Source organism: Cetorhinus maximus, chromosome 8, assembly GCF_964194155.1.
Source record: "Cetorhinus maximus chromosome 8, sCetMax3.hap1.1, whole genome shotgun sequence".
NCBI classification, from domain to species: domain Eukaryota; kingdom Metazoa; phylum Chordata; class Chondrichthyes; order Lamniformes; family Cetorhinidae; genus Cetorhinus; species Cetorhinus maximus.
In genome coordinates this window covers 20805700-20830269 of record NC_135886.1, presented here as the reverse complement: position 1 = coordinate 20830269, position 24570 = coordinate 20805700, and the positions used below count along the sequence as shown (strand labels likewise).

General features: G+C 44.4%; 2 protein-coding genes across 7 annotated transcripts in view; one reads left to right on the top strand and one right to left on the bottom strand.

The window, feature by feature from the left end:
* The window catches only part of LOC144683506 (complement decay-accelerating factor transmembrane isoform-like), a 51373-nt gene that overhangs the window by 19871 nt on the left and 6932 nt on the right, over window positions 1-24570 (bottom strand). For all 6 annotated transcript variants that reach the window (XR_013577273.1, XM_078546574.1, XM_078546578.1 and 3 more), the window contains exons 2-5: window positions 19845-20036; window positions 10464-10560; window positions 7290-7363; window positions 3226-3402 (exon numbers count right to left, since the gene is read on the bottom strand). Coding sequence is in view for 5 of the 6 variants with exons in the window: in XM_078546574.1 (XP_078402700.1) it covers window positions 3226-3402; window positions 7290-7363; window positions 10464-10560; window positions 19845-20036 (540 nt within the window). In the remaining variant the exon portion in view is untranslated. The remainder of the gene's footprint in view (window positions 1-3225; window positions 3403-7289; window positions 7364-10463; window positions 10561-19844; window positions 20037-24570) is intronic.
* The window catches only part of LOC144683507 (apolipoprotein R-like), a 41316-nt gene continuing 26380 nt past the window's right edge, over window positions 9635-24570 (top strand). Inside the window, exon 1 of the mRNA XM_078546581.1 lies at window positions 9635-9693. Within this exon, the coding sequence (XP_078402707.1) occupies window positions 9665-9693 (29 nt within the window). The 5' untranslated portion in view covers window positions 9635-9664. The remainder of the gene's footprint in view (window positions 9694-24570) is intronic.

Genomic DNA, 24570 nt, shown 5'->3' with positions numbered 1-24570 from the left:
GCCCACACCTGGCACTCCAGGCATGGCCCGCTCAATTACAGAGATGGGCATCCTCCTCCTCCTCTGCATGTTTTCTGGGGTCGGGCCAGGTTTTTAAAGAGTCATGGTCCACAGCCCCTCAAAGGAGTCATGAACCCTAGTCTGTATGAAGTGACCTTATAAAAAGTAAAAGTGCTCCTCATGACCCCTATGCCAAGTAATGCCCCCCCACCAACTCCCCCATGGGCCAGCACGCCCTCCATGCTGAGAGCCCAGACATCCATTATTCCTGTTGAAACGCTGCTTGATTAACAGCTCAGATGCTCTGATCTCTGCGGTCAATATCACAATGTTACTTACACTAACCTAGGTTTCAAGGGCTTGCAATTCCTGTTATTGATACTTTAAAGGATCTGGATGATTGACACTTCTATTGTCACCTAGTGAAGTTACTTCTTAACATAGTAGAAAGTTATGAATGAATTACTTCTTTGAAGCTTTTTTTTAATACATATCCTTCTGTCACTATAGGGCTCACTGACCCACTATACACTGTATAGAAACAATGTGCATGGAACTACCATAGCTTAACTTTTGGGATGTGAGAGGCCTTGAGGGGTGAGAGGGAGGAAGCAAGGAAGGGGCAAGAAGGGCTGTAAGTGGGACGGCCGGGCAGGTAAGTGGTACAGGACAGGGGGCAAGCATAAGAATCAGTGAGTGGGAGTGAGGTGGTGAGTGGACAGTTTGGTGAGCAGGCCGCAGGAAAGACAAATGCAGACCACAAGTGGCTCTTGGGCCACATGCTGAACACCGATGTTCTAGTTGGTCGAAGTTTGGGTTTGGAAGGTGCTGTCAAAGGTAGCTTGGCAAGTCACTGCAGTGCATCTTGTATATGTTACACACTGCTGCCACTGTGTACAGGAGGTGGAGGGAGTGAATGTTTAAGGTGGAGGATGGGGCACCAATCAAGTGAGTTGCTTTGTCCTGAATGGTGTCAAGCTTCTAGAATGTTGGATCTTCACTCATTCAGGTAAGTGGAGATGATTCCATCACACTCCTGACTTGCATCATGGCTTTGGGGAATCAGGTGAGTTACTTGCTGCAGAATTTCCGGCCTCCGATTAAGACTTGCATTCATAAACAATCCTTTGCAAACATGGGATATCCCAAAAATGCTTTAGCCAGTAAAGTACTTTTTGAAGTGTAGTCACTGTTATAATGTAGAAAACACAGCAGCCAAATTGCATATAGCAAGCTCCCACAAACAGCAACGTGATAATGACTAAATAATCTGTTTTTGTGGCATAGATTGAGGGATAAATATTGGCCAGAATGTCAGGGAGAATACCCTGCTCTTCTTCAAAATAGTGTAATGGGATCTTTTATGTCAGAGAGACAGCAGACGTGGCCTTGGTTTAACATCACATCCAAAAAATTACACCTCTGATAGTGCAGCACTCCCTCACTGCTGCATTGGAGTGTCAGCCTTGATTGAGTACGATACTGAAAGTATAACCCCACACCATACTATTCATATGATCTCAGCTGATGTTAGCACTGGACAAGTCAGATCCCAGAGTGAAACCTGGATTGGTGGGTCCTAACTTTTCTTTAAAGAAACTGTGGTGGTCAGTTACTGAACACATTCACAAGAGCCTGCCAGTATACTGTTAACACAAAGAATAAAACTATTATTAAACAAGAAAAAATGAGCTATATTACACTAGACAAAATGGTTGGAAAGATTTCAATACAGATATCAGAAAACGATTCAAGCTCACACTATTCCTTTTATCCCAGAAACCCTGACAGACATAAAACATCAGTAAAGATTTACCACTGTCCCAACACCAAGGCCTCTTGCTTGGGTTAACGCAGTTTCAAACAGTTTTCTTCCAGCGGACTGCTGAGCATTCACTAGATGCTTTTCTCCAGCTGGTATCTCTCTTTGAGACACCCAAAAACTGCAATCTAAACACACTGTTACTTCAACTTCAGAGCAAACACATGGGTCCCCTAAACTCAGTTCCCCAGAAGGAAGGCTTGCAGGATTTCTTATTCGACAGATTAGACATTCTGCCTGCACTCTCTGGTATACGCACATTAACTGACCACCTTTCTGTGTTTCCTGGTCTCTCTGTGTTTCTCAGGACCCCTGTTGCTAAGTAACTGCACATTTTTTTCTACTTATTTTTACCTTAATTAAAATACTAACCCCTTGGTAACCCATCTCTTCACTTCACGAGTTGTAAAACCTCGTTAAAAATGCATGTATACAAACAGGGCCTCAGACTTTCCAGCACCCAGCTCACAAACACCTTTAAATGGTGGCAATAGTGGTATTATCACTGGACAAGCATTCCAGAGACCCAGGGTAATGCTCTGGGGATGTGGGTTTGAATCCCACCATGGCAGATGGTGAAATTTGAATTCTATAAAAACCTGGAATTAAAAGTCTGATGAAGACCATGAAAACATTGCCGATTGTCATAAAAACCCATCTGATCCACTAATGTCCTTTAGGGAAGGAAATCTGCCGTCCTTACCTGGTCTGGCCTACATGTGACTCCAGGCCCTTAGCAATGTGGTTGGCTCTTAAAAAAAATGCCCTCTGAACAAGGGCAATTAGGGATGGGCAATAAATGCTGGCCTAGCCAGCGACGCTCACATCCCATCAATGAATTTTAAAAAGTACAAAATATAAGTTAACCTTAAAGCTATACATTGTTCCTAACACTATCCTGTAACACATCACAGCAGCCAGAATGAGAAAATAGGATGAGCTTGTCCTGCCCAGTCAATAGCTTCAGCCACCTACTAACTAGTCAAAGGGAGCATTGGCACAAGTGAAAGCCATGCAGTTTGAAGAAGTATGGCAATAAAATGCAACAGAAATTTACATTTTTAAACTGCACTATATTTACTCTTAGTTGACAATGATGAATAAATTGTTGTTGGATGAAGTTTGAAAAGCAATTGCCCATAGGATTTATTAAAAATGTAACTCAATCAGCTCAATGGTATTCTTTGAGACAATGGTAATACACTTCAACCCTGGCCTGAAATGCTCCAGCTGGCAACTTCCTGTCTTTATACTGTCATCAGAACACGACAAAGCTGAGAGATGTTTTCCAATACCAAAATTCCCCCATCGTTTTTAAAGTAATGAGAACTTTTGAATGTTCTACAAAAACATGCTAATAACCAGTACAATGTGATTTCTCTTCTTATGTCATGGTACATTACCTTTACAAATAGGAGAGTCATGGCTCCAGTCCCCAGTGTCTGTACAATTAATGGAATGTTGACCAATCAGAGCATAGCCAGCATGGCATGAATATTTTGCATCTGTTCCAATGTCCCAGCTGTCTCTTTCAGTCACATCTCCATTGCTAATAGGGTTCGGAGGATCGCATAAAATAGCTGTAAGAGAAAAAAGCAAAGCTGGAATTGTTGCACATTTAGTTAGTAGATGACACAGCAGGTGTTTTCATTATGACTGTGACCCATGTAGATCTGTCTGAACATTACCAATGGATTGAAGAAAAACCACACTTGCTGACCGTAACTACTTTCCTGTCTGTATTCAGAGCCCTTGGTGCTGATTAACAGGGAGAAAGCAGCCCAAGAACAGGGCACAGAGTGGTCAAAAGAATATAGGTATCAATATTGTTTTTAAAAATAAATGCTACAGCAGCATCTACAAAGGTAACAAAAGTTGCAAATAACAGTGGACACTTTTATAATGTTATTATCAAAAGGACCAAGTAGGACATAGTTCTCAAAGCACTTTCAAAATGGAATCTAGTCACACTTGTCATTGCTTGTGATGTGTAAAGGTGGCATTTTGATAGGGCTTTCCATTTAGAACTCAGTCCTTTGTCACATTTTTGTCATAAAAACCTGTGCGATGGTTTAATTTGCTACATAAAAAAAGTAGTTTGAGCCTGCTCATGATCAGTTACATGTTTATTCAGGAGATGGTACTTGTTTCAAAAGGAAATGTCCCAAAACACACTAGTCCTGAAAGCTCACATCACCTATGAGGGTTATTGCCTCCATTTAGTTGTGAAAGTTATTTCCATGTATACCAGCAGCATTCAAATACTACAGGGACAGTCGTACAGCAAGCACCAGATAGGAGCATTTTAGATTTAGCAACACTGAAATATATTGTCAGCTCTATTTTGCTCTCTACTCATGAAAAGCAGAGCTTTGAACATTCAATGATTGAAAAGGTAGTACTTGTTTCAGTGCAGTCAGCAGTGCACAGAATGAATAGAATAATGTTGACCACACCCGAGAAGTGATACTCAGTCTATCCACATCAAAAGGCTGAGTGGACCATTCAGGGTTCAAAGCCAAATCATATGGTCCCCCTAATTACCTAGTACTCCTGTCATGTGGAAATGGGTACAGCCCCCATCCTCCCCTCCACAATTCCAGTCCACTGAGATACCTAACACTCTCCCAATATAAGAGTGACCCTTTTTGATACAAGTATTAGCACTGATGGAAGGGCTTAATTCACTATTTAAATGCTTTCCCTGTGTTTTAGGGTCTTAAAAAAAAGTCCAAGAGGATAATTAAGGATCAATTCACCGAAGGAGAGTCAAAAGATTCAAGGAACTAGAATTCAAACAAAATCATGAAAATAGACCGAGGAACAGGTCAAAATTAATTGGGAACTTGATTTTTAGGGCAAGGAGTTGAGGAACACTTTATCCCAATGGTGCCATAAGGTGTAACCATTAAAAGGAGCCAGTCAACAAGATTCTAATATACGGTAACTTTAAAGCAGAGCATCGTTACTTGATGCCAATACTCAGCCGAGTGAAAGTCATTAACAAGCATCAGTAATTTTTTTCATTACAAACCATACTTATCGGACTTATAACTGGAGTCAGTAATGTATAAATTGAACAAAAATATCATAGCTAATTATATTTAAATTTTACTGACGTGAAATGGCTATTTAAAGAAAATCAAGGGCCAATGTTGTGGTTGGGGTTTGCAGTGTACATTGGCACTCCAGGGTCCGCAGGCATGGAGCTCACTGTGTCAAATTTTCTTCCTATCCAATTAAATGGATGAAAAATTAGACACTGAAGATCTGTGATTTCCTGGAAAGGACTCTCTGCAATCACCAGGAGTGCTCAATCACAGAATCAACCTACAATGTTCTAACATGCAAAGGGAGGAAACCTATAACTATCTTTAAACAAAATTAATTTGGTGCAAACAATAAATTTAAGTGTAAAGTTGTATTGCAGTAAATCATATGCGTTTACAGATAAGGAATTATTTTGAAGGTTATTTTTTAATGTTGAAGTGCTTTTTCTTTCATGTCTTTTTTTAGGGAGGTAACAGTTAGACTGCAGCCCGACAGCAACAATGAGATTTCCCCATATGTGTAAAGTTGCTGTGTATCTGATTCAATATGCAGATAGAACTATACAAAGCCCATTCTGTGACACAACTGTAGCGCCAGCTAGAAATTCATATATTCTTTGAAAGTTGCACATGTACTTTTTCCAAAATCTTACTAACAATGAATTGTTTTTTTCTCACTAAATTTTCCCTTGTCGGAAGATGTCGCTTCCTTATAAGGTATTTTCCACATGTACCCGGCATCTTACCAAAGTGACCATTACCCATATACACAAAAGTTACAACATGGAAACAGACCATTCAGCCAACCAGTTCATGTCAATGTTTACCCTCCACGCAAATATTTCTAATCACATTTAGCCACCTTGTTGTCATATCCCTTCAACCTTGTTTTCTCTTCACCCACTTATCCAATCTAATTATGAATGTGAACATGGGGCTGCATTTTTTGCCTGTCGGGCGGGCAGCCTGAACCAATCTCCGGCAGGCGGGGAGCCGATCCCCGCCAGAGAAGCGGGCCCCGCCGCCATTTTAAGTGGGCGGGCCAATTAAGTCCCACCCAGTTTGACGTCCGGCGGGAAGCGCTATGTGCTTCCTGTGCGGGCGGGGTGGGATTCCCCAAATGTGAAGGTGCGCTCTTTCGTGCCCCCGTCATCCCACGTCATTTTTGTGTCGGCGAGCGGGCCCCGCCCCCAAATCGCCGACGGAAAAATTCAGCCCATGGTTTCTGAATCGGTCGTTAATTCTGGAGCTGGAGTTTACATTCTCACAATGTTCCGTGCAAAGAAAATTCTCTTGCCTCTGTTCTGAATCTTTTACATTCAATCTTGCTTCTGAGGTCTCTTTTTCTAGACTCCTCAGTAGGGACCTGCTATTATCTATTTTGTCAATCCCTTCATAGTTTTAATAATTTCTATCATGTTGTCAATTTGTGTTGTTCTAATGACAGAAGCCCTAATAGTGAATGTCAACAGATTACTTGATTGCAGCAAAATAGCCAATTTAAACATCAATGTGTACTGTACAATGTCATTATAGATGTGTTCCTTTACTTCATGAAGAGTCAATGTTTCATTCCTGTTTGAGTTTGCTATTTGTGATACAATTACAGCACCTTCTTAGCAGTGAACTACAAACACTGAACTGTCACTCAACTTAGATAGCAAACTGTATTTGGCAATGTATCAATTAGATAACTCGTTTCAGACACACTGCTCCAGTTAGCGAACTGAAGATGTGAATTTGTTACTGGAGACTGAATTGCTGTTGGACGGAGTGTTTTAACATTTGGCAGTTGTTCTCTTTTCATGGATTGCAAAGAACCTAAAGCAAGTTCAAATATGGAACACCAGTTAGGAATTGCCATAACCCTGACCAATTTCTCCCTCCTGAATGGGGCAGTACTCAGACTAACTGCATTGCTGCCCCAGCACAGACCAGCTAACATTTTCCCCTCCTCCTCCTGCAGGTACCATGCCCTAAGAGGGTGTTAGCAACCACAGACTTCCACAAGATTGGCCTATGATCATGCTTGGTAAAGTACTGAACTGGTTTGCTGTTGCCTTCTGAAATGGGACTCGAACCCAGAGCTTCTGGCCCAAAGGTAGGGACACTACCACTGCACCACAAGACCAGGTATTTGCTAGTCTGTATTATTCAGTTAACTCCGTGGAGTTAACTGCACATCCTCAACCCTCTAGGAAATCACAACAAATACTTCCACTTCCAACATCTTTTACCTTCAGTATACAAATAAGCACTATATGCTAATCTTAAATGAAATTAGAACAGGAAGTGAGAATATAGATGGAACTGCAGGTGAAAAATAATTTCTTCCAGTACTTTATACTAAGAGCAATCAAAAGATAAATCCTTGAATCTGATGTAAATCTTTACAACCAATTAGATCAAATACTTACTGTCACAGAACGGAATGTTTTTATTCCACCCATCAATAGTGCACACTATAGTTCCTTTACCAATCAGTTGATAGCTAGAACAAGAAAAACATTCAGTAAATGAAAAGTCTCTGAATTGTTATAAAAGATTGATGTAGACTATGATTTATAATATATTCAGCAATCTGGTTGGGATATGAGGGATTGGGGGCAGGATTTCCTGCTCAGTGTGCGGGGGCGCATCCGACACACCCGAGTGTAAAATAACACGCGATGATGTCAGGCGAGCATCTAATGTGCTGACCGCCCACCTTCCCATCTTGTTTCCCACGTTGTTTCTTGGTTCCCATGTTAGATGTTAAGTGTTCTCTCTCCTCAGCTACTGTCCCCCCTCTCATTCAAAGTTGCTGTTATCACCCCTTGTGTCAAAGAACCAACCTTTGACTCCTCCATCCTTGCAAACTACTGTCCAATCTAAAACCTCCCTTTCTCCTCCAAAATCCTTGAACATGCAATCTCCTCCCAAATCCATGTCATCTTTGCTGGAACTCCAGGTTTGAACCTCACCAATTAGATTTCTGCCCCTGCTACAATACCAAAATGGCTCTTATCAAAATCACAAATGACATCCTATGTGACTGTGACTGTGGGAAGCTACCTCTCCTCATCATCCTTGACCTATCTGTCGCCTAGGGTAAATCAGGACTTACATTGTCTGGTTTACCTGGAGGAAACCTTAACTCATTGTGACAATGGGATGGTATGTCGAGTCTACAGCACTGAAACAGCTCATTGTGCCCAGCTGGACTATGTGGGAGGTTATGCACCACTGTTACATTTCACAGTTTTTATTAGGCAGCTGAAAGGATTATTATTAATGTAAAAGCAAAAAACTGCGGATGCTGGAAATCCAAAACAAAAACAATAATAAAAATAAAAATACCTGGAAAAACTCAGCAGGTCTGACAGCATCTGCGGAGAGGAACACAGTTAACGTTTTGAGTCCGTATGACTTGTTGAAGAGTCATATAGACTCAAAACGTTAACTGTGTTCCTCTCCGCAGATGCTGTCAAACCTGCTGAGATTTTCCAGGTATTTTTATTTTTGTTTTTGCTTTATGAATGTAATTCATTTATGGGGATGTTTTCTCAGACACCGATCTTTAGCCATTAAATATATCACACTACCCACTGAATGGGGAGAAATCATAGGCTGGGTGGGTTAATGATCTTCTTTTACAGTCAATGGGCAGAATTTAATGCAGCCTATCATGGTGGGAAACATGGCGGCCGGGTCCACTTAATCATGGAGGAGCCCTTGTGGCAGATTCCCGGTGGCGGCAAAGCCTCTCCCAATTAAGTTGGATGGGGAGAAGAGTTGACACGGGATCCCCGGCCACCAGCAGCGGGATGTCAATCAGGCTCATTAATGATCGTTCCCTTCGGGACACCCTGGTCCACTCCTCCATCACCCCCTACTCCTCAACCCCCACCTATGGCACCTCCCCATGCCCACGCAGAAGATGCAACACCTGCCCCTTCACTTCCTCTCTCCTCACCATCCAAGGGCCCAAACACTCCTTTCAAGTGAAGCAGCATTTCACTTGCATTTCCCCTAACTGAGTCTACTGCATTCGTTGCTCCCAATGCGGTCTCCTCTACATTGGAGAGACCAAACGCAAACTGGGCGACCGCTTTGCAGAACACCTGCGGTCTGTCCGCAAGAAAGACCCAAACCTCCCTGTCGCTTGCCATTTTAACACTCCACCCTGCTCTCTTGTCCACATGTCTGTCCTTGGCTTGCTGCATTGTTCCAGTGAAGCCCAACACAAACTGGAGGAACAGCAACTCATCTTCCGACTAGGCACTTTACAGCCTTCCGGGCTGAATATTGAATTCAACAACTTTAGATCTTAAACTCCCTCCCCCATCCCCACCCCCATTTCCGTTTCTTCCCCCTCCCTTTTGTTTTTTCCAATAATTTATATAGATTTTTCTTTTCCCAACTATTTCCATTATTTTTGAATCTTTAACTGTAATACCCTGTCAGTCTTTCCACCCCACCCCTACTAGAGCTGTACCTTGAGTGTCCTGCCATCCATTCTTAATTAGCACATTTTCTTAGATAATATCACCACCTTCAACACCTCTTTGTTCCTTTTGTCTGTGACATCTTTTGATTATCTGCTCCTATCACTGCTTGCTTGTCCCTACAACCACCTCAACCCCCAAACTTCTCTCCACCACCCCCACACCCACCCCCCACCTCCACCCCCACCCCCATCCCCACCCCCCACCACCTTAAACTAACTTATATTTCACCCCTCTCCTAACTTTACTCAGTTCTGCTGAAGGGTCATGAGGACTCGAAACGTCAACTCTTTTCTTCTCCGCCGATGCTGCCAGACCTGCTGAGTTTTTCCAGGTAATTCTGTTTTTGTTTAGGCTCATTAATGAGCCACTTGGCACCCATTATCCCTGAACCCCCCACAATTTAGTGGTTGCTGAGGAATTAAATGGGGGCAGCATGGCTTTCCCAGGCCCTTGGACGACCGCCCAGAAAACTAGGTTCAGCAGTGGCCTTCCAGGTGTCTAAGGGGGTGCCTTATAGTCAGGGACTAGGCATCAGACAGGGGGTTGGGCTGCTGAAAGCCCTTCCCCATGACCCCCATCCCGCCCTCACTCACCTACGGTCGAGAGTCCCAAGCACCGGCGGCATGAGGCGTTGCCAGCCTCTGGTTGGCCGGCAGCTCTTGGCAGGTGGGATTACCGCTGCCAGGTACCTCGACAGTGGGGAAGGTCTGCCCAACGGCCACTTAAGTGCCTGAAGGGCACTTGATTCCACTGGGGCTCCCCCAGGGAACTGATGGGAGTTGCCGATCGGTTCTCTAACCAGTGGGCGACACCCCATCAGCCTGGCAACATCCCAATCCCAGGATCATTAAGGCACAGAAGGAGGCCATTCGACCCAACACCAGCTCTGTGTAGAATAATCTAATCAGTCTTATTCCCCCCACTCTATCCCCATGGCACATATGTTGTGCTATATTCTGTCATAAACATACCAACCCATATTCACTTGCATTGCCTTGAGCTTGCCATCTCATGTAATCTCAGTAATCCCAATGTGTCAATTACAATGTGGCCATCTCTGATCGCTTCCATGAACCTGTGATGCTGCGAATTAATACTTACCCTTTGTTGCAGTCGTAAGTTGCTATACTCCCATACGTTCGACCTGTAGCTTTGTAGTAGCCATTCTTTATATCTTTTGGATCACCACAATCTATAGCTGTATAAAACGTAGACAAAGAGATCTTTTAAACATGATTTCAATGTTTACACTAATCCCAATGTTATGAGTTACCTTTCAGCAGCACTCAAACCCATTAAACTAATATATTTTGACAGAACCTAAGAGCATGAGGATAACTAAGGAAAGGGTAGGGCCTTGGTAACTTGTGCATTGATGCAGAAGATGTGGGCAGGGTTCTCAATGCGTACTTTGTCTCTGTCTTCACTAAGAGAGGGGTGATGCAGTCATTCTAGCTAAAGAGGAAGAGTGCAAAATATTAGATACAATAAGCATAATGAGAGAGCAAGTACTGGAGGGACTGGCATCCTTGAAGGTAGATAAATCACCAGGGCCAGATGGATTGTATCCCAGGTTGTTAAAGGAAGCCAGGGAGGAAATAGCAGATGCTCTGAGGATCACTAGATCCAATCCTCACTAGATACAGGCGAGGTCCCAGAGGACTGGAGGTCAGTAAACGTTGTAGCAATATTTAAAAAGGGAGGGTTAGGCCAGAAAATTATAGGCTGGTCAGTCTGACTTTGGTCGTGGGCAAATTATTGTAATCAATTCTGAGAGTTAGGATAAACCATTACTTAGAAAGGTTTGACCAGGGATATTCAGCATGGTTTTGTTTCAGGGAAGATCGTGTCTTACTAGCTTAATAGAATTTTTTGAGGATATAACAAGGAGGATTGATGAGGGTGGTGCAGTGGAAGTTGTCTACATGGATTTCAGTAAGGCATTTAACAAGGTCAGAAAAGTGAGGTCCCGTGGGATATAGGGAAAGGATACGAGTTGGATAAATTAGCTTAGTGAGAGGAAACAAACGGTAATGGTTGATGGATGATTTTGCGAATGCAAAATTGTTTCCATTGGTGTTCCACAGAGCTCAGTTTTGGGGCCCTTGCTATTTCTCGAATACATTAATGATTAGGACTTAAATGTGGGAGGCATGATTGGGAAATTTGCAGATGGCACAAAAATTGGCTGCATAGTTGATAGTGAAGAGGAAAGCTGCTGTCTCCAGAATGACACCAATGGTTTGGTTGAGTGGGCATAAACATGGCAGATTGAATTCAATCCAGAGACGTCTGAGGTAATGCATTTGGGGAGGGCAAACAAAGCAAGGCAATACTCAATAAATGGGAGGATATTGAGAGAGGTTGAGGAAGTGAGAGACTTTGGAGCGGATGTCCACAGGTTCCTGAAGGTGGCAGGACAAGCAGATAAGGTGGTAAAGAAAGCATATGGAGTGCTTTCCTTTATTGCACGGGGTATTGAATACAAAAGCTGGGATGTAATGCTGGACATGAATAAAAGGCTGGTTAGGCCACAGCTGGAATTGTGTCTACAGTTCTGGTCATCACATTACAGGAAGGACATAATTGCTCTGGAGAGAATACAGAGGAGATTTAGAAGAATTTTGCCAGGGCTTGAAAATTGCAACTATGAAGAAACATCTGATAGGCTAGGGTTCTAATCCAGAGGAGGCTGAGGGGTGACCTAATTGAGATGTACAAAATTATGAGGGGCCTCGAAACGATAGACAAGAAAGACCTGTTTCCCCTAGCTGAGAGGGCAATTGCTGGGGGCATAGATTTAAGATGATTGGTAGAAGGATTAGAGAGGACATGAGGAAAATCTTTTTCACCCAGAGGGTGGTGGGCATCAGGAATTCACTACCTAAGTTGGTGTTTGAGGCTGAAACACTCAACTCATTTAAAAGGTACCTGGATCTGCATCTGAAGTGCTGTAACCTGCAAGGCTACAGACCAGGTCTGGAAAATAGGATTAAAAATGGGTGGCTAGCATCTTTGTTCATTTTTTACGTCCGGCACAGACACGATGGGCTGAATGGCCTCTTTCTGCGCTGTAACCTTTCCATGGTTCTAACTTGAAATGTTAATTCATGATATAAAAAGAAGCTACTAAAATTAAGCTGGACTCAACAATTAAATGTCATGTCTTAAGTTGAGTGAATTTTACATGTATTTACTGAATTAGAGTTTGTGCTGAATTTTGTACATGTCCATGTTAATCCACACTGTCCTTCAGGAAGAAAAAGCTTGCATTTATATAGCAGCTTACATGACCTCAGGATGCATAGAAATGCTTCAAATCTAATGAAATATTATGAAGTATACTTGGGCCTGAATTCTACCCTTGGGGTGCGCCCGCTTGGGTGATGTAAACCCCGCTCCCAGCTGAGATCGCGCTGTGAATGCAATGTTACGCTGGGTAGCCAATTAAGGCTTGTCCAGTATGAAACGCGACAGCCGGTTGGTTTTCCCGTGCATGGGGGGTGGGAATGCATTGGGCGCCGGGTTCAATGGGTTCAAAAGCGAAAGAGGCAGCTCCCTGAAGGCTGCTAGGAGTGGAAAGGGAGCCTGAGGGAGCTGTTTTGAAGCTATCCCAGAAGTGTCCTGGTGTGCAGTCATGGCCTCAGCACCTGGTGGCCATGGAAGGTGGGAGGGCAAGTCAGGCATGCTCTGCACCCTCCCCCCACCCCCCCGTTTCTCAGATGACTGCCTGGGAGTGCTGGTCAAGGAGGTCAGTGCCAGGTGACATATCTTAATGCCCAGGGATGGCAAGAGAAGGACACCCCATCTGACCAAGAAGGCCTGGACAGAGGTCACCGCCCAGGTCAGTGGGCAAGATGTGCTCACCCTCATACTGATGTCCACCTTTGTGTGTGGCTGCATCAAGCTATGCATAGACCCTCGGTACGCAAACACCAAGTGTCACTACGTGCTGAGGTTCTACCTGTCCCCGGTGTTGCGAAGGATGGGTCTGGCCACGCTGCCGCAGAACGCTCCAAGTAGTTGGACCGTGCCGTACCACCTGTCCCTCGTGGAAAAGTTTATGCAGAGAAACACCTTTGACCACAAGTCCATCAGGCAGTGGTTGGCACGTAACGTCTTAGAGGCCCTGCAGGAAAAGGAGAGGGTGGATCTTGTTGGATGGTTCCCCGAGCAGACTGTCAAAGTCTTTTGGCAGAATGCCTCATTGCCAGAGCTTTCCAACAAGCACCAAGATGTAGCTTGGCTGGAGGTGAGAAAGGCCCTCCTCGTCAGATCCTTCCAACACGCCAGGAATCTCACCCCCTCTGCACGTTGCCCTCGAGGTGGCTGTGGTGGGGATGAGACCGTTGTTCACCTCCTTGTGGATTGTGCCTTTGCAAAGAAGCTCTAGAGAGGGATGCAGTGTTTTCTGTCGAGGTTCATCCCGAGCAGTTCTGTGACACAGGACTCTGTGCTCTATGGGCTGTTCCCAGGGACACACACCGAGACAAACATCAGCTGCAGTTGGAGGATCATCAGCTCGGTGAAAGACGCTCTTTGGTCTGCCCGAAACTTGTTGGTCTTCCAGCGCAAAGAGTTGTCCCCGACCAAGTGTTGCAAACTGGCACATTCCAAGGTCCAGGACAACGTGCTGAGGGACGCACTAAAGCTTGGGGCAGCCGCCGCAAAGGCGCAGTGGGGAAGGGTCGCTGTCTAAGACCTTTCTGCCACAGTGCACCGAGGGGCTGGGGAAGGTATAGATCCCTCAGGCTGTACAGCTCAAAATGAATGTATGCAGTGAATACTAATTGTATTATAATTGTATTGAAGCACCTCAGAGTGCAACATGATGTATGTTGATAACTCCAATACCATTGTCTGATTGTCTGCATTGACCATATTGAAATTATTGTAATATTCATTGATTGTATTGATGCACCTCATGATCCATGTGTAAAAGTTGAATCTGATTGTACTTTTGTGATGGTAATTTTGAAATGTTTTGGAATGTTATTCCAGATATTTTATGAATAAAGTATACTTTTCAAAAAAAGAAATGGACCTATGCAGAGAACTTTACTCAGGTATCTGTTCCTCAGAACAATCAGGGGTGTAATAGTGAGTATGTCAACTGGCACTGAAGCCTGCCCTGTCAAGGCTGGGATGGCAGCACGACTGGCCTCAGTGCATTGCAGGGTGAGATGTGCCACAGTGACAGTATGGGAACCAGGAAAGGACCTTCAGGGAAATGGAGCAATAATGAGGCTTTCTATTGTCTCTGTCAGGGGAAGAGCAGTCATTACGCTGCGGAGCACCGGGGAATTCGTGAAGGAGTACTAAATCTGTGCAAAAACGGAAAATGCTGGAAAAACTCAACCTTAGCTCTGAAGAAAAGTCATACAGATTCGAAACGTCAGCTCTGTTTCTCCCTCCACAGATGCTGTTAGACCTGCTCAGTTTTTCCAGCATTTTCTGTTTTTCTTTCAGATTTCCAGCATCGGCAGCATTTGCTTTCAACTAAACCTCACGATGCACAAAAGTGATGCACTGGAGCTGGAATGCCACTGGCCAGCTCGCTCCTCCGGTCGTGGTGAGGTGGGGCACTCTGACGAAGGTGAGAGTGCAGGTGAAAGATGTGTGTGCGGTGGGTATTGGAAACATAACAGACTCCTCTCATCAGCAACTGAACTGTCAGAGCCAGAGAGCCCACTGAAGCTCCAATGCAGATGGCACCATGCAGTAGGTCTCCACTGTCTCCTTAGCCTGCCTAGTATGGATAGTGACGATGATGATTAAATGTACTGATCTCTTGCCTTCCTCCCATAGATGCGCCATCCACAGGAGCCACCGGCGGCCCTGAGGACCCCCCATTGAGCTCCGAGGGCAACACCCGCACCAGCGTCACACCATCTCTCTGAGCCAGGCACCAGCGCAGATACTCGCATGTCAGTGGGCATTAGTTCTTCGGCTCCGCGGGTAATCAACAATGGTGAGGGCACATTACACCTGCATGAGGAGCTGGCAGAGGCAGAAAGGCCTCAGGGAGCCGACAGTGGGAGCACAGCTGGAGGTCAACCCTGCTGTGTCTGAGGCAGATGATGAGCCTCTGGGGTAGGCCAACAGTCGGCAATATGCTGGATGTCCAGCGGGATGCACGGGGAGATCTTGTGGAGATCCACGAGGGTTTGTCTGCCATGGGGCAGAATCTACTGTTCAGCATGCGGGGGTGGGCCCTCACGCCGATGCGTAAAATGACACACGGTGATGTCGGGCGTGCGTGCTGATGTCACCGTGCGTCATTCCGATCTTACGTTCGGCGGACGCTCACCGACCTGTCGAAGGCCAGCTAAGGCCATTATTAAAACAATTAATCAATTTCACAGGGCTGCCTGTCCAACCTTAAGGTTGGTGGGCAGGGAAAGAGCCCAGGCGGCCTTCGCATTTTTCATGAAATCTGATCCACTAGCGGGATGAGGTTTTGTGAAGAGTTTATTAAGTTAATAAATATTTTATGTACATTTCATAAACATGTCCCAGCTCATGTTATGCTGTCACATGAGGGGACCTGTGTAAATGATTTTTAACTTTATTTCAAACTTTAAAACTGAACTTAATCTCCCTGAGGCAGCTCCGTGCCTTAGGGAGATTTCTGCGCTCTCTGGCGTGCATGCACAAAAAAACACAGGCTCCGATTCTCTCTCCTACCCACGCCTGCACAGGTAGTACTGAGCGCTACAGGACGCGCATCACACTGGGCGGGCGTTAATTGGTCCACCCACGTAAAATGACGGCGTGCGGCCTACCGCAGGCGGCGATCAGCTCAGTGCCCACCCGTGCCCACTTCCGACCGGCCCGCCTGACAGGCAGAAAATTCCCCCCTTTGCCTCCGTCATGGAGGTGTCCATATGAAGCATGGGTTCTGCGTTGACCCTTAGCACCGAGCGCACTGTCTCCTCCATGGAAAGAGTGGTATAACAGCTACACAGGAATTTCTATGTTTTAGTAAAACCAAATGTTAACAGAATTTTCCAGGTGAACCTTGTACACCATAAGTGCTGATATCAGCAGAATACTCCAGAAAGACCATGGGTATCATAAGGGATTAACTGATTAGGCGACAGAAGTGCTGGGGGGTGGGGGGAAATGAGGATAAACAGATAAGGGTAAAGACCAACAGTGCAGGTACTGGAGCCACCTGCGAATCATCTGATTATGTACTGACAAGATTCAAATTTGAATAATGCAATGTGTACATGACTAGTTGTGAATAAAAAAGATGGTTTTCCTGTAATCAGTAGAGTTATGTTTTAGCTAGTCTAAGACAGAGTCTCCCTGCATTCGCTTAAATAAAATGATCGCTAACCTGTCTCGGAGTCTCCTGTGGTCGATTCTTAGAAGATTCTTCAGGAGCAGACTCAGGGGTTCCTGGGGTTGTACTCAGACCTGCAAGAGGACACTGCCATTGTGAGAGATGGATGAGGCACCTAGCCTCTCTGCTGGTGAGCAGGGAGGTGCAAACACACCACACGCTGGCAGGTGGGCTACCTGTCACATCTGTGCGCTCCTCTGGATAAGGGGACCAGTGCCTCCCCCCCTCTGCCAGTGGCTGCTACATCTGATTATGCCAGGATGAATGAGGAGTGCCCAGCCATGGAGCTGGATGCACCCTCCCAGGCACAGCCTGATCAGGCTCCAGCGGCCACCAGGCGTCCACCAGGGTCATGAAGGTCACCAGGACAGCAGTGTCAGCAGGGTGCCTCCAATGGCGCTGACAACAAGGTGGAGGCACCAAGATATAACACTGCAGATGTGAGTTGAAGGCACCTTGAGCACAATGGGGGTGTGTCACAGGTGGCATTATTTGCTTTAATTTTTTTGATGCTTGTGTTAGGGATGGACACTTTGCTCTTTCTTTGTTTGTGTGAAGTAACATAAACATGTATTTGATTTAAATGGGCTGAGTTGGCCGGATGGTTTGAATAGGTGCCAGGAGCAGCACAGGCTTGTAAATGTATGGCGTTGTGTGATGCTAACGTACTGGGTTGGGTTCTCATTTATTCATTGTTAGCAAAGGAGACGGTGCCATTGGCTTGATGAGGCATCGATGCCTTGGATGCCCAGCAGAAGGTTCGCTGCATCAAAGCATCCCAGGTGACCACGCCTCCATGAAGGCTCCTGTCCTCTGCCTTGAGGTCCTCACCCTGCACCTCCCCAAGCTCTTCCTCTGAACCATCACTTGAGTCATCCTCCAAGGCCTCTGGAGCTGCCTCGCTTTCCTCAGCCTCCAGTGGGTACCCCCCTTGCCAGAGCCAGGTTGTGCAGGGCGCAGCATGCGGTGGCTATGAGGGAGACACTCTCTGGAGGATACTGCAATGCTCCCTCTGACCGGTCCAGGCATATGAAGCACATCTTCCGCAGCCAGATGGTCTCCTCCACCACTGCCCTTGCAGATGTCGGACTCCTGTTGTCTCTGTCCTTGGCCTCAGTTCTTGGGTGATGGAGTGGGGTCATCGGCCACTTCTTCAAGGGATACCTCTTGCCACCCAGGAGCCATCCATGCACCTGTGCAGGAGCCACGAACAGCCTTGGTACCTGCGAGTACCGCAAGATGCAAGCATCATGTGAGCTCCCATGTTAACGGGCACAAACTTGGAGAAATTGTGTCCTGTGGTCCCAAATGATCTGAACATTCATTGAGTCGAACCCCTTTCTGTTTACAAAAGCTCCAGGCTCACCTGCTGGTGTCTTGATGGCCACATCAGTGCAGCCTATTACACCCTGGATGCGGGGGAACCCAGCCATCACAGCGAAGTCTCGTGCTCTCTCCGTCTCGCTCGCCTCATCTGTCCGGAAGTAGATGAACACGCGGATGTGTCTAAAGATAGCATCAGTCACAAGCTCGGCACAACTGTGTGCAGGTGATTGAGAAACGCCGCAGAGATCATCCACTGAGCCCTGAAAAGAACCAGAGGCATAGAAGTTGAGGGCCACTGTGACCTACAAAGCCACCGGCATGGGGTGTCTGCTCACGAAGTTAGAGGTGATTTCTGGACCTGTCATGTGTCATGTTGCTGTCACTGTGTCCCTGAAGAGGCGGAGCCTCCTGCAGCACTGGACCTCGGACATCTGGAGGTAGTTGGAGCGCTGCCTGTACACTATAGCCACTGGGTAGTGGTGCCTTCAGCCTGCCCTCCTGCCTTGGTCTCCCTGCTGGCCCTGCACCAACTGAGCCCCTGCCTCCCTTCTTAAAGGTCTGACCCTGAGACGCTCACCTGATCTCCCCTCCCTCCTTCCTCTTCAGAGGAGGTTCCACCAGTGGAAAAAAGTATCTCCATTACATGCAATGTGGAGGCGCAGTACATTGAAAATGAAGGAGCATTCTGCTGCAATACTCAGGGGAGCCTTCCGGGGAAGAAGAGGACGTTGAAAGGCAGACTTCACAATCAAACAAGATGCAAAGAAACTCTGGGATAACCCTGTACTCACACACCAATGACCTGGAAATAACAAAGTGCTGCTGCTCCAGGGGCCTTTGATCCCACCCCTGGATGAGGAAATGATTAAAACGTGATTTCCACCCACTCGTATTGCCCATGCGACCAGCTAAAAATTCCACGAGCAACGGAAAATTGCTGTCTATTGGCTTCTTAATGGCCTTAATTGGCCCATTAAATACCGGTGGGCCAGGATCAGATTTACGCATGCACCCGCTGATGGTGAAATCGAGCACGTGCGCGATGACATTGGGAAGTAGACCCAACGTTATTTGGCGATATTTTATGCTCGGTCAGGGCGAGCACACGCCTGACTCCCGAACGTAAAATTCAGGCCTTGCTGTTCCAATGTAGAACAACAAATTTGCACAAACAGCAAACAGATAAATCAGACTTCTCTGGTGATATTGGTTGAGGGTTAAATGTTGGTCAAGACACCAGGGAAACTCTCAGCTTCAAATAGCCCCTTCATATATTTCACTTCCAACTGATAGGGTAATAGGAGCCTGGGTTTAACATCTCTTATAAAAGACAGTGCAGCACTCCCACAGTACTAAACTGAAACATCAGGTTATGTTATGTGCCCAATTCTCTGAGTGGAGCTTGAATCCTAGACCTTCAGATTCAGAGTTAAGAACTTTGAGACGCAACTGATCCCAGGGCTGATATATATACATATCTTCCAAGGATTAAGTAACTAGACTTGAATTTGTAACAAATGTGTGCACCACTGGTGTGTAATGGAAGTGACCTTCCAGCCACGTTCTGTGTTCAGACATCTAACACCTGCTTCAAAATCTGAGATTGAGGTATGGAAAATCTAGACTATTGTCATTATTCCAACATTACAACAGTGACCACACTTCAAAAGTACATCATTGTCTGTGAAGCACTTTGGGGCGCCTGGTGAGCTTGAGAAGTATATAAATGCAAGTCTTTTTCTCTTTTGAATAAGAAAACTTAAAAGAGAAACAATAAGAAATGATATTGATTTATAAATACTTACGTATACAACTTATCAATGGTTCTGACCAAGTTAAATTACTTTGACAAATGACAAAATCAGTTGTGTTTTCATTCTGAATATAACCTGGCAAACATTCGTAGTAAACACGTCGACCCACAAAAAACTTTTGCACAATGCCAAACTCATTCTTTGTTTGAGCAGATGTCACACTCGGAGGAATGGGGCACAGATCTGCAAAGAGAATAATAAAAAATGTAAAATAATTATGTACATCAAATGGTTAAACACCTTTATATTTCACTGCACAACAAATATATGTCAACTATAAGGAATGAAACCTGTATATGTAAATGAGTACAGTAGCACAGTGGTTATGCAGAGATCTGGACTAATAATCCAGAAACACAAGTTCAAATTCTACCATGCCAGTTGGGGAATTTAAATTCAGTGAATTAAATATGTTTGGAATAAAAACTAGTATCTGTAATGGCAATGATGAAACTACTGAATGTCAGGAAAAATCAGACTAGTTCACTAAGGTCCTTTACTGGGGGGAAACCTGCCATCCTGATCTGGCCTACATGTGACTTCAGGCCATAACATTGTGCTTGGCTCTTAACTGTCCCTTAAAGGGCCTAACAAGCCACTTGGTTGTCACCTCCACCTTCTCAAGGAAAATCAGAGATGGGCAGTAAGTGCTGGCTTTGCCAGTAATGTTCACATCCCATAAATACATTTAAAAAAAGAGCAGCAACATGAAGCAATAATGACAACAGATTGAAGAAACTAACAAATAATTAACAAAATATAAATTTTCATGGCACAGGTCTAAAAGAATATTTGGTCTAAACAATTGGGCATCTATTTATTTTAGTGAGAATAAATACTGTATAATTTAATGCTGATCATATTTAGAAGAAAACTAACCATTAAAGTGTTAATGTAGAATACAAACTTTGGAGAGCTAATTATTGAATGAACAAATGTGGCCAATTTATTTTAAACACAAGTCATGAATATCTGTCTTCACTATGGAGGATACAAAAAACATTCCAGTAATAACTGTAAATGAGGATGTGGAAAGGAGAGAGGAACCTGGTGAAATGACAATTACTATGGAAGCAGTACTGAGCAAACTGATGGAGGTGCAGGCTGACAAGGCTCTGGGTCCAGATGGACTGCATCCTAGCAGCTTTAAAAAGGTGGCTAATGATGTAGTAGATGCACTGGTGTTAATTTTCAAAATTGCCCAGATTCTGGAACGGTTCCATCAGACTGGAAAGTAGCAAAGAAATCCCTCTATTCAAGAAGGGAGGGAGGCAGAAAACAGCAAACTATAGGCCATTTAGCTTGACGTCTGTCATGGGACAGGTGTTAGAATTGATCATTAAAAAGGTTATAGCTGTGCACTTGGAAAAACTAAAGGTAATTGGGAAGAGTCAGCATGGTTTTGTGAAAGGGAAATCATCTTTAACCAATTTATTAGAGTTTTTTGAAGGAGTAACATGTGCTGTGGATAAAAGGGAGCCTGTAGACGTACCGTACTTGGATTTCCAGAAGGCATTTGATAAGGTGCCACATCAAAGGTCACTGTGGAAAATAAAAGCTCATGGTATAGGGGGTAACACATTAACATGGATAGAAGATTGGCTGCCTGGCAGAAAACAGAGAGTATGCATAAATGGGTCTTTGCTTGATTGGCAGGACATAACGAGTGGAGTCCCACAGAAGTTTGTGCTGGGGCATAAACGTTTTATAATTTACATCAATAATTTAGATGAGGAGAGCAAAGGCATGGTAGCTAAATTTGCCGATGACACAAAGATAGGCAGGAAAGACATAAGAAGTTTGCAGATGGATATAGATAAGTTGATTGAGTGGGAAAAAATCTGGCAGATGGAGCATAATGTGGGAAATGTGAAGTTGTTCACTTGAGCAGGAAGAATAAAAAAGCAGAGCATTACTTAAACAGAGAACGGCTGCAGAATTCCGAGGTGCAGAGGGATCCAGGTGCTCGTGTTCCTGAGTAATAAAAAATTACAGCAGATAATCAGTAGCAGCTAATTGAATCTTATCCTTTATAATGAGAGAAATTGAACTAAAACATAAGGATGTTATGCTTCAGTTATAGAGGGCATTAGTGAGACCACATTTCGAATAGTGTGTGCAGTTTTGGTATCCTTATTTAAAGAAGGATGTAAATGCATGGGAGGTGGTTCAGAAGAGGTTTACTAGACTGATACCTAGAATAAGTGAGTTGTGTTATGAGAATAGGTAGAACAGGCTGGGCTTGTTTCCACTGGAGCTTAGAAGGGTGAGGGGTGACTTGATTGAAGTATATAAGATTCTGCTTGGCCTTGACAAGGTGGACGTGAAAGGATTTTTCCTCATGTGGGTGAGCCCAGGACTTAGGGGCGCTGTTTTAAAATTAGGGGTCACCTTTCCAGAACAGAAATAAGGGAAAAAAATTTCTCTCAGAGGGTTGTGCAACTTTGGAGCTTTCTGCCTCAGAAGACAGTGGATGCGAGGTCATTGAATATTTTTAAGGCAGAGGTCGATTGCCTAACAAGAATCTAAGGTTATCAGGGGTAGATGGGAATGTGGAACTCGAAACACAAACAGATCAGCTATTGAATGGTGGAGTGGGCTTGAGGGTCCAAATGGCCTACTTCTGTTATTATTTCGTATGTTCATATATCCTGTTGTCATGAACCATATCCCTCATGTTAATATATTACATTTTGATTCATATACTATACCCAGAGGTCTCTGTCTCATTCTTAATTTCAATGTATATTATTCTCTCCCACTTTTTAGCACACCGAAGGAGATGGGTATTCAATCTGCTTTCAGACTTCTATCAATGCTTATTCTCAGCCAGTCAAATGAAAAGGTACAAGAAGTAATACAGAATGACTTCTTCCCCTTCACTTGTGACAGATGAGCTAATACCTCTTCCTCTCCGGATGGTCTTATTGAAATCGGGATACTTTGTACCATGATTAGCAGATGCAAGCCTGCATTTTCACATTCCATGACATGAACCCCTGAACACCACACTTTGACATCATGCTATCAATAGTAAAAATACGTAAGTAACTTTTTTAGAAAAACGATTTTAGTAACCACTCATAAACAGTCAATTCTGAATTCATAATTGTTTCATTCAAATGAACATTTTACTTTTAGCACTGAATTGTATTCAGTGAACTGAACTGAAATATTGAGAGGATCTTATGGAGGCGAGGGGAGTCTCAGCCACCAGAGGGAGGCGAGAGATCTGTGCCGCCTCATTTGGGGAAAGCTTGCCAAACTACGAGCCAATTAACCAGGAAATTAACAGGCCCCGGCGGGCCGTCCCCAAGATCACGACCCCAGAAGTCCCGCCCACCATGAGTGATGGTGGGGGTTTTGTGAGGTGGGTTTCACACGAGGGGGTTGGGGAGGCAGAGTTCGGCAGCAAGGGCAAGGATGTGACTCTCAGCAGGTCCCCCCTTCCCGATGCAGAATCCCTCATCGAGTGCCTTTGAATGAGGGACTTTTCCCTCCGGAGACCAAAGAATTCTACACAAGTCTGCATGACATGCTCCCTGTGTGGTGACAGACCCCCTGCTGCTGTGTTAATACCAGCAGAGGCAAGAAGAGGCCCTTAATTGGGTATAAGTTGGCCCTTAAGATCCTCAGTTGGTGATGGAGCAACGAGGCCGTCCACAGCCTTCTCACCATGGATTTAATCAGGGTGGCGCAGGAAGATGGCGGCATCTCCAACTGCCACCATCCTGCCCAGTTAAAGCCCCCCCACCACCACTAAACTCACCAGGAGGGAGAGTGTAAAATTTGACCCATTGTATTAGACTCTCCTACTTTGCATTTTTGTTTTACAGCCAACTCCTCATAATTCAATATCGTTTTTGCATTAAAGTTAGAACAGGAAGAAGTCTGGGTAGAACAGAGATAATTTGAGAGAATAATCTTAATTGCAAGCATAAAAATACCACTTGAGAAGGAAGATGAGCAGTGCTTTATATTTTGCCTCTAACTAAACTGACATGCATAATGAAATAAACATGGATTGCAAAGGAGAAACACGTAAGTTCTCAGTTTTCTACTTCCCCTGACCTTCGTTCATTGTAATACCAGTGAGATTATCTTTTAGCAGCTGTGGCAGTGAAATACCTTTTACCGCATAATGAGTAACATTTTCAGCAATAGTGGAAAACTTGTTCATCACCAAACTACGTTCATCATTGGTCTACTGCAGAAAACCAGATAGTGAAGGAAAGAACTGAAGCTTAATCTTTACATACTTTTAGGAGCTTTTATTGCAGGGATACATATTATAAACATGTACCTTTTAACCCAACTACCAGTTTCAGTATCCCCAGTCAATGACACCACGTACAAACAATTAAACACCCAATTAATATACAATTAATAATGATGTTCTTGCCAAATTAAAAAAAATGTCAGCATCTATGGCACATTACAACATCCTATAGCTTTAGACCTTTTACAAATATCACATCATATATCACATAACGATACAGTTTTAGTAAATCTACAGAAGATCCTGGTCATCAATTTCGTTCTGGTTCCAAGTCATTAACAAGTAAGTAAGCAAATTCCCAACCCAAAAGAAAAACTTACATTTATATAGCACTTGTCCTTGGGGTATCCCAAAGTGGTTCACAACCAATAAATTAATTCTATTATGTAGGCAAATGTGGCTTTTTAATATGTGCATGGTACAGACCCTAAAAAGCAG